This window comes from Mixophyes fleayi, chromosome 11 (genome assembly GCF_038048845.1).
Source record: "Mixophyes fleayi isolate aMixFle1 chromosome 11, aMixFle1.hap1, whole genome shotgun sequence".
NCBI lineage: Eukaryota > Metazoa > Chordata > Amphibia > Anura > Limnodynastidae > Mixophyes > Mixophyes fleayi.
This window is the reverse complement of record NC_134412.1, coordinates 19,114,037-19,124,686: the sequence shown is the minus strand read 5'-3', so window position 1 is coordinate 19,124,686 and position 10,650 is coordinate 19,114,037. Positions and strand designations below refer to the sequence as shown.

The 10,650-nt window shown below is 41.8% G+C and overlaps 1 protein-coding gene across 1 annotated transcript; it reads right to left on the bottom strand.

Annotated features, from left to right (window-relative positions):
• Positions 1-5,602: 5,602 nt before the first annotated feature.
• LOC142107674 (trypsin-3-like) lies at positions 5,603-9,899 on the bottom strand. The gene is made up of 5 exons (XM_075191244.1): positions 9,860-9,899; positions 9,451-9,613; positions 7,764-8,023; positions 6,713-6,849; positions 5,603-5,765 (listed from the first exon to the last, which is right to left on the bottom strand). Exons 1-5 carry the CDS (start codon positions 9,897-9,899, stop codon positions 5,616-5,618), a joined length of 750 nt encoding a protein of 249 aa, XP_075047345.1. The 3' UTR covers positions 5,603-5,615.
• Between the last annotated feature and the right edge of the window lie 751 nt (positions 9,900-10,650).

Genomic DNA, 10,650 nt, shown 5'->3' with positions numbered 1-10,650 from the left:
ACAAACTTGAGCACTCGGACGGCCGAACATATCTGAAACATCAAAAAAGGTTTGGAGACACATAGTGTGCCCCAAAACCTCAAACTGGTACACAACAGTGACTCCTCGTTACTGAAATATACAACAATTAAGAAGGTACAAAGGAACTGGAGGAGCGGAAACTTCTTTAAAATGATCAGTTGGGAGGAACTCTAATGGATTTATGAATTGAAAAATTTGTCTCCAGATGGCATGAATATTGACTTCAATATTCAAAGTTGTGTGTGATGCCCACAGGATTTGGAAGGTAAGATTTTAGGTGAAATGGCCTACTGTTATACCATCCTGTTTATGCCCAAACCCATTCCAAACTTGGAAGCGATATAGGGTGGGCTCAACAAGTACCTAGTTTGCAAGTACTAGGGAACCTTGAGTACTGTTCTCTCTTTACACCTCTTCCCTGGGTGAACTCATCAGCTCCTTTGGTTTCAAGTACCACCTTTATGCGGATGACACTCAACTCTACCTTTCCTCTCCCGATCTCTCTCCCTCCCTCCTCTCCAGGGTGTCCGCCTGCCTCTCCGCCATCTCCTCCTGGATGTCCTCTAGATTCCTCAAACTTAATCTCGCTAAAACCGAACTTATTGTCTTTCCCCCCGCTTATTCCCCCTCCCCTTCCAACCCTTCTATCACCGTTCTCAACTCCTCTATTTCCCCTGTTCCTCAACTTCGCTGCCTCGGCGTCACCCTGGACTCCTCTCTCTACTTTGCCCCTCATATTCTCTCTCTCGCTAAATCCTGCCGCTTCCAGCTGCGCAACATCGCACGCATTCGGCCCTTCCTCTCCCAAGATGCCACTAAAGCTCTTGTCCACTCTCTTATTATCTCCCACTTGGACTACTGTAACCTCCTCCTTACTGGCCTCCCCCGCTCTCATCTTGCTCCCCTTCGCTCCGTACTCAATGCTGCCGCTCGGTTCATTTTCCTTTCTCGCCGCTCCTCTTCTGTCTCCCCCCTCTACCAATCCCTCCACTGGCTCCTCATCCCCTACAGAATCGTGTTCAAGCTCCTCACTCTTACTTTCAAGGCCCTCTCCAACTCCATTGCTCCCTACATCTCCAACCTAATCTCCATTCATGCTTCATCCCGCCCTTTGTGCTCGGCTAATGACCGCTGCCTCTCTTCCCCCCTGGTTACCTCCTCCCATGCTCGCATCCAAGACTTCTCCCGTACTGCCCCCCTCCACTGGAACCAGCTCCCCCGCTCCATCAGAACTTCCCCTAACCTGTCCAGCTTCAAACGGGCCTTAAAAACCCACCTCTTCCTTAAAGCCCTCCAGTCCCCCGCCTAATTGACCTCCTCCCAGTCTCCCCCTACCCCCCTCCCAATCCTGCCCTCCCTCTTGTCCCCCTCTTACCTCCCTCCTTTTCATTCTCCTCTCCCCCCTCTCCATCTCTGCCTCTGTTCTCCCCATTCCCTCCTCCTAACATTGCGTCTCTGTCCGTCCTACCCTCCCCTTAGATTGTACGCTCCTTCAAGCAGGGCCTCCTCTCCTTCTGTTCTCCACCACCTTAACTCTGCTCTTTAGCTCCTTGTCTCTTCCACGAGGTCCTCCTGCCCTTCTACCCCTCTCCCTACCCCGCTGGGGGCTCTCACCTCTCATCTAGCTGTACATTGAGCTTTGGAGTTACTGCGCTTTTTGTTAACTGTACCGTGCTGTCTCACCCTGTACCGTGTTTCTGTCTGTCCCTGTACGGCGCTACGGATACCTAGTGGTGCCCTATAAATAAAAAACAATAATAATAATAATAATACTGTAGGTCATTAACCCTATTGCGCTGATCTCCCTGCCAAACACCAAATCAAGAAGTTTCTGAACCAACCGTTGGTAGTCAGTATAATGATACTGACAACACTGAATGTGAAGAGGCCGACATGATTACACCAAAGGAGTAATCCACGACGGGCTGATAACACTGACAGGTATAAAACGACACAGCTCCGATGAAGGAACATCGCGGAAATCTACAATGACGTCAGTTTCAAGTTCCCCACTGTCATTCACTGCTAATTTAAGGAGGCGCCAGCTGTACATTGCTCTTTACAAAGCCTACAACATTGTACAACCAGTGCTTCCTTAAATTATCACCTTAACAACCAGAATGACAGTGGGGAACTTGAAACTGACGTCATTGTAGCCTGCCGGGATTTTCCTTCTTCGGAGCTGTTTCAAGTGTCTTTTTCAACCTGAGAGGAGGCATATTATATGGATTAGTAGCCACAATTAGGCTAATAGTAGTAGATAAATAATGTTAGCACTTTATACTTGAGGGCAGAAACCCACTTCCCCTGTTAGAACCTACCTATATCCTCATACCCCATTGATCTGTCTATCAGCACAGTATATCGTTATCATATTTGCTTTATATGAACATAATACTGTCCAAGGGCACTTTCTTGTAGTATAACAAGAATGAGTATATTAGGATATATTACCACCCTTAAATATTTTGTTTGATAACAATTCTTTTATACTTGGATATACTACATCATATTTCCATAATCCCAACAGCTATCACTTTTCCACTATTATTATTATTATTATTATTGCTCGTATTATACTCAAAACCAGTAAATGTAGATTGATAATTTTTGTTGTAAATAAATATTATTCAAGAAAGAAGATAAAAGCATAGATTGCAAGCTTGTGAGCAGGGTTCTCTTACTTCTCTGTCTGTATGTATTACATAGAATTGGTTTATTAATGTTTGTTCCCAATTGTAAAGGGCTACGGAATTTGCTGGCGCTATATAAATAAATGTTCATGATGATGATGATAATGATGAAAAGTACAGTGTATATTGAAATAGAAGGAGTAATGTACCGTATATATAGGCATCTATTAAATGGCTTGATGTAAGCTATTCATAGGAAGAGACTATTTAGAATAATGCTGTGGATAACTGCAAGTGCCAGCCAAATATCAGGTGTCTATCTTCCAAGATATATACATAAAAAAGAACTAATCTATGTGTCCTGTGCAGAATATTTAGTAATATACATAAGAGGCCTTATTCCCAATGATAGTTAATTTTGTAAATTGTTCTAGAATTTTTAACACTAGTACAATGCGTGAAACTAGGTGTGAAAATGGAAACCATTGTTTTCAGTGACCCCATAATCCTTTGCAGGGTTACTTGCGTCCGACAGCTTTGCATTTTTCCAAAGGCTGATTGCTCCATTTAACTGCATTTTCCCGCAAGTGAACACATTGAGGAAGACTAGGTGACTTCTAACGACCTCTCAAACACTGCCCAAAACAAGTCCATGCCCACAAAATGTCTAACCATACTCTGGATCTGCTTAGCTACAGCCATATACGACCAAAGTCACTCCAGCAATTTCTTAACCAGTATTCACGAGAATTCAGCCTATATATTCAATAGGAAGTAGTGAAACCACCGTGGCACTAAGCACTAGTGATGTCACTAGTGCACAGTGATTTGATTGGCTGCATTCTCATGAATGTTGGTTCAGGTCGCAAAATGACTGCCTACACTGTGCCACGTTTATGAAGAACAAAATGTCAGAAGTGAAGTGTTAAATCCTCTTAAGTTGTAGTTTGTGCTTCAATTTGTGCAAGTGAAAATAGATTTCCTTCAAAGCGCGTAGGTAACTGATGATGGTGCTTGCAAAGAAGCAGGCGTAGGCACCGCCCACTTTGAGGTGTGAGGGGCAGCGAGGTTGCTCTACTCAAAGTTTGGAACAAACTCACTGATGTGCCTAGATTTGTGGAGCTGTGCAAAAATGAGACTTTGCTTTATAGAATAGTTTAATGAAATTAGATGAATGGTTTAGGAGAGCGTACTTTTAGGAGTGCCCTTGTGTGGGAGGGAGCATTCCCACCTCAAAAAAAGGACTTGATTTTTGCACCAGTTCGGAGCTGGCATAGAACAGACATCATCCTATACTTTTAATGTAACGCATTTTGCAACTTTACGCTAGTTTCTAAGCACTTCTTGCCTAATGTAAAACAAAGCTACAAATACCCAGAAAGTACCACAAGTAGCAAAGATGTCCCCTGACTCTCATGATTAATGTAAGCCATAAAAAGAGCTAAATCAATCAGCATTTTGGGAGCAAAACAGAAATGTTTGAGGAATTTTTATGTGACCTTTACACCTTTACACAGTGCATCTCTTCATATTCTTTTCACCTCTTCGTTTACATAGGTAGACTTCTATTTTGCAGCATTCTCTCCTATGAGCTGAGAATTGGTGTGTATCTGGATCTGCTTAAGGGGAACCGCATAGGATCACATATGCAAACTAACGCATTCCGCCCTGTACATAGTGTGCTTTTCACAAAAGAGGGGTTCCCTGTGCATAGGTGACAGGCAGAATTTAAAGGTCACCTATGACTATGTAAAGATATTTCTGGACTCATTCTGTACATGTTCTGATATATAATGTTTTGAAGACTTGTGTTTATAAAAACACCAATAAAACTATGCTATAAGAAAAACCCCAGTGGTAGCACATAAACATCATATTAAGTTAAAATTCAGCATAATGTTGTTTTAATAGTTAGATTCCACTGAACAGGTGTCTCTACATATCTTAGTTTTATGCTGCATCGCTACCAAATGGTTCTCTACTCCGTGGTAAAAAAATATCTAAGAAATAAATTTGGCAAAGACATTTGTGGTTGAGACTATGGGTGTATCACGTAGAAATTTATTTCAAATAGTGGTGCAGGCCCGATTTTATATCATTGCAAATGCGCTTATTATTTTATATTGGTATTGTTTTTTTTATGGAAATGTATTGATTTCTTAAACAATATGTCATGTTTGGGTTTCGTAAATATTCTAGAGGAAATCCATAATTAAATCTGTAACTACATCCTGCCAGGATATATGTGTAACTCTATAGAAAGCGCACTGTTTGAGCATGTAATATCAACACACCATCTGTAACTTCCTAGATCACTAGTACCACAAACTGGCATGTAAATGTCCTTATAAGGGCTACTTGAGCTAATAAAGCATCACTGCTTCAAGATCCTGCTTTGACGCCTACTTTCCAGTGGCAGTTCCTGTGACCTACAGATTAGACCAATCTAATCTGTTATCCAGCTGTTCTGAGGTTGGGACCCAGCATCCAGTACCAATGCTCTTTCCGCTACCTGCAGCTCTGGCCAGTGTCATAGGCCAGGGGGAACCTTCCACAGCAACCCTGATCTGAAGGCAAGAGGTCAGGTGTACCAGGCCAGGGGTACCAGGTACCATTAAGTGGGTACACTAGCAGTGAGAGATACCCAGAAGGATGCGATTTTAGGTGCTGGCGAGGGAGCCTAGTGGTGACAGCAGGAAAAGCCCCTCCTACTGCGGTTAGAGGGCACATTTGGGAGAAAGAAAGAGGACGTGGCAAGGCAAGTCCAACCGGTCCCCAGCTACACATGGACAGGGTGGCATTGGAGGGGCATCCGGTCACAGAGACCTTCTTGTGTTTCGCTTTTATTATAAGTCTCAAAAACCACAGGCAGTTGAATATAACATGTACACTCGTAAACAATGGAAAATATTTATATATGATTGTTTAATAGAAAGATATCTGTATAATTTATGCTCATCCTTAATAACTATTAACAACATTCTGTATCCAGTCGAAATAGTTGCAGACTTTGGTGTAGACGCCGGGGTTTCCACTTTGGGCACACCCATGCCCCCATGAGACCACTCCATATAGCTCTCCGTTGCAGATCAGAGGTCCACCAGAGTCACCCTGTACAAATATAGATAAATTACTGTATTCAGCATCTATAGAGATATTATGTAAATCAAACATGTCTCTGTATAGGGTGAAAACGTACCTAATAGTGCCGAATACTTTAATTAAAAAAAGTCATGCTAAAATCAAGTAATCGTGGTTTCATTATGACTTTTCAATGTCATAATCTCTATATTGCAAAATAAATTTCCCCAAATGTTTCAATGTGGAATAGAAGGAACATTTTGCCACTTTATGGAATTTTGGTAATTGCTTCCGTGTTTCACCGTGTGCATTTGGTTTGGGGAAGAACACAAAATATTTGGGAGAAGCTCATTGGCTTCCCTGGGATGCCCTGAACCCCAGTGATGATCGCAGGAACATGGAGATATCCGACTGCCATGTGCTGTATAGACATTTCTCCAACAGTGAAGAAAAGGGGATTGGAGAGGACGTCATAGTGGCAAGTTTAAGTGAAGGGGCTCCTGACACACCAAACCCCTAGATCAGCATTAGGAGCTGCCAATAAGGTAATCCATAAGTGTCAATGAACCCCAATGCCCCTCTCATTATGTAGTCAAGGAAGGCGGGTGCAATGGAAAAGTAAAAAAAAAAAAAGTTAAAGTTTTTACAAAGTAAAAAAATAAATCAGATATAGCTCTGCATAATAAACGTGCCATCAGATATGACTCTATGTATTGGTCTTGGCACCAGATATGACTCTAGGTATTAGTCATGGTGATAGATATGGCTCTGCATATTAGTCATGGTGATAGATATGGCTCTGCATATTAGCTAACACTATGGCAAGATACCCCATCCAACCGCCCACTACACCTACAACTCATTACACCCTCTTTTTTGCATTTGTCAGAAATAAACATGATCTAGTACAGAGACTCTGCATCTGTCAGGACATTAAGTATTTAGGTTTTTCTATTGTTGCCTCCGTCCACACTTACCTGACATGAGTCCTTTCCTCCTTCTATGTAACCAGCACAGAACATATTGTTGGTGATCTGGTTTGGATAAGAAGCTGTACAGCTGGCGCTCGACAGTACAGGGATATTCAGACACTGTAGAGAATCAGGATACTCCTCTGCAAGACAAAGATATTTACTATAATGATTCTGCCTGGTAGACGTCGTACTGTCTGCTCTTTTCTCCACCACCATATTTAATTAAACTATATTCATTTTGCCACACTTAGGTTTGGTGTCAATTATTTAAGGAAATAGTTAAATAAGAGTTAGAGGGTAAGAGAAGTCATGATATCAGCCGTTAAGCCTTTTATTAGGCACTGTATGGTGTTCATGTATATTATTATATTACTGTATTAGCATTTTATCTCCAACCTGTCTCTTACACCTGCATATTACACCCCCAAACTCCTACATCAGCTCTTTACCAGTACTATATATTTACATGTAAATAACATATTTGCCAACTCTCCCAGAATTTCCGTGAGACTCACGAATTGCGGGTAGGTCTCCCAGACTCCCGGGTAAGTAGGCAATTCTCCCTGATCCAGCCCATTTCCTAGTGAAGTGGACGATATGGGTGCCTTCATAACGCATTTCAGCATTGCCTCGCGGGGGAGGGGCCAAGATGCATAATTCATGGTACTTCGCCACTCTACACAGTTGCCAAGTATGCCATACTCCTGCATCCTCCCCACTTCCTAGTGAAGTGGGCAGGATGGGAGACTCCAGTTCTCCCCCCGCAGCATAATGTCACTTTCGCGTTTCACCTACCCTCCGGGATCTCCCGGAGGGAAAGACTAAAAACTAAGTAAGTATGATGTATGCATTAATATCATTTCCCTAGTTTCTTTCAATGGAAAGAGAAAGAAGTAAATATGTGCATATGTTTTGATTTTGCAATCATTTCACCAGTCACACTCTAAAATTGACACTTTTAATGACAGTTGCATAATGTGTTACAATGTGACTTTAAGATTCCGAAAACAATTGCCCAATCTTTACAAAAGAATGACTAAGAGTGTAATCTTACCTCCGTCTGTCAACAGATTTCCCCAGCCAGACACCAGGCACTGACTCCCCACCGTCGGACAACTACCGGCAATGCGGATAGGCTGGACGTACTGATTAAACTGGGCAGGCTCAGCGAGTTTGACCATCATGAAATCATGGTCTATATTAAAAATGCTGTAGGAGAAGTGCTTATAAGCCTTCTCCACCTGGATGTGCTGCTCTGTACCCTCTGCCTTGGTAGTATCATGTTCTCCAAGGTGAGCAACAAGGGTTCTGGGTCTACACAAACAAGAGCGAGTAAATAAAGCATCAGAATTAAACGAATGATATAAATGCATTACATCAACTTTCATGATTGTTTTCCTTCTTTGTCAAACAGATACGGAAACAGGTGCAGTCATTGCACAGGGTGATTACAATGTAATACTGAATGATGTGTGTAAGATCAATTGAATGATATTCTAATTAGTTTTAAAGAAAACCAGGTCAGATCCAAAGATAAAGGACAGAAAGAGTAAAAAGGTAAGTTTATCAATTCATTTTTAACTAGTAAGATATAGAAATGTGGGGAGAGAGGAACAAATGTAAAACCAGCTTTAAAGACCAAAAAAATCAGAAAAACATAGCTGCATGTTTTGCAAAGTACTAATAAGCTATCCGACCATTTTCAACCTGCTTCTGGCAATTGGATGGCCGAAAAGATAATCAATGACAATTACTGCGCTACAAACTAATTTAGAAAGGAAGGAGAAATTCAACTCAGATAACCCCAGCTCCAAGTACATGTAATAGGTCCCATGGTAGGTAGAAAAGATCTTGTGCACAGATTGCTTAACCTAGGGCTACATAGGATAGGTATGGTATCACAGCTGCTATGGATCTAGAAGGTAGTCCAGACCTTAATACTGTAGAAAGATTGGCATAGATCCAGCGCTATATGTACTGCGTGGTGTTATTTTGAGCATATAAATGTGATATTTATGATGTAAATCATAGGTGGAATACAAAACATCAATTGAGGTATAAATAAAAATAAAAAACCAATGACAACAAGAGTAAATGACTGATGTACTAGAATGCCCCTCCGGGTCTCTACGATACTCAGTTGTTAGATTAGGGGGTAGATTTATCAAGCTGCGAGTTTCCGGCGGAATTGAAAAGTGGAGTTATTGCCCATAGCAACCAATCAGATTCTAGTTATCATTTGTTTAGTACATTCTGCAAAATAATAGCTACAATCTGATTGGTTGCTTTAGGCAACATCTCCCCTTTTTAAACCCGCATCTTGATAAATTTACCCCTAGGTGTCCACTTATATGTAACTGTTAGCATAAGACACTGTAGATGAAGTCCTTAATGAATGTTGCTATCCAGAATACAGCAAAAATAATTATGATGATTCATGTACGTAATTCAGTTGTCTTCTGGTTCTGTTCCTATGATCATGATGATCCTGTTCTTCATTCATTAAGGGTTATGCTACTTAGTCTGTCTTACAATGTAGAGCAGCCCTGAGCAACTTGAGGCTCTACAGGTTTTGTTAAACTACAAGACCCAGCATGCTTTGCCAGTCCACAGCATGCCAAAAACTGGTAGGATATGTTGGGACTTGTAGTTTCACAGCACCTGGTTGTACAGGCCTGACGTAGAGGATTGCCCAGCAGCGTGCTATTGTTCTGACCTGAAGTAGCATGTACAATACTTACTGCTTGTAGCAATGAGCTGCTGATATGATCCACCTTGCTGTAATTAGGGATCCACCACACCAGGCGTCCCCGTTGTAGGTGAAATAGACCTGCCAGGGCTGGGAGTGAGGAGCGCACTCATACCCATTAATAATCTTATCATCGTCAATCACAGGAGCGGCAGCTGCAATTCAATCAACCACAATGGTAAATCACAATTATATAGTGCTAAAATATACATAGCTAACCTTTGGAAACATGAAGTATGGCATTCATATACCGAGATGCTGGTGCCAGGCAGGGTGAGTGCCGTTGGTGAGTAGTTGACCTACAGTATGTTGCCAGCCACCTTCAACACCATGACAGACACGGTATCGTACAGACTTTTATTCAAGATACTGGGCATTAGTCATAGAGTTAACGTACTTACCTGCAACCCCCAGGAACATCCACACCAAGAGATGGAGCATATTGACCCGATGTTACCTCTTCCTTGAAGAATTGAATGGACGTTTGCCAGTGGCAGGGACCATTTAAAGGATCCTTATCATGACAGGCTCAGCAGCACGTTGTCCCGTCACATGACTCATCGTGAGACACCTGCTGGTTCCCGTGTGATGTATATACAGTGCGTCTGGTCCAATGTCTGGGAGCCTTATCTAATGTGTACATTATGCTGTAATTGGAAAATCACAAAATAAGACCAAGGACATCTCTACAATGAAGAAATGTAGAGCATAGAGCAGCAGTTTGCAATATAATAATATTTATGTGCATCACTGGTGTACATTGATCACAGAAGGGTGCTGTACATTATCGTTGCAGAGAAGCATCAACTGGCATTGCCAGAGCAGCATCATGGTAGTTTCATACAGTAGCCTAAGATATACTGGCTTGTCAGATGCTGTGAATGTCCTGAACTCACTCTATGACATCATAGAATAACCATCTACCCAGACTGTGCGAATGTATTGTACAGTCATGGCCAAAAGTTTTGAGAATGACACAAATATTATTTTTCACAAAGTCTGCTGCCTCAGTTTTCGTGATGGCAATTTGCATATACTCCAGAATGTCACGCAGAGTGATCAGATGGATTGCAATTAATTTCAAAGTCCGTTTTTGCTATGACCACATGTACTCCCTAAGTGCACACCTGCATATCTATCTCATTTTCTCCCCCACATCTCTCCAATTATCTTCACATATCTCTCCCATTAC

Bases quoted from the DNA above. Each gene is read 5' to 3' on its own strand.
- LOC142107674 (XM_075191244.1), bottom strand. From the start codon at position 9,899: ATGCTCCATCTCTTGGTGTGGATGTTCCTGGGGGTTGCAG. The intron at 9,614-9,859 runs GTAAGTACGTTA...ATTGAATTGCAG, and splicing joins GATGTTCCTGGGGGTTGCAG to CTGCCGCTCCTGTGATTGAC. The intron at 5,766-6,712 runs GTAAGTGTGGAC...ATATTTGTACAG, and splicing joins GAGGAAAGGACTCATGTCAG to GGTGACTCTGGTGGACCTCT.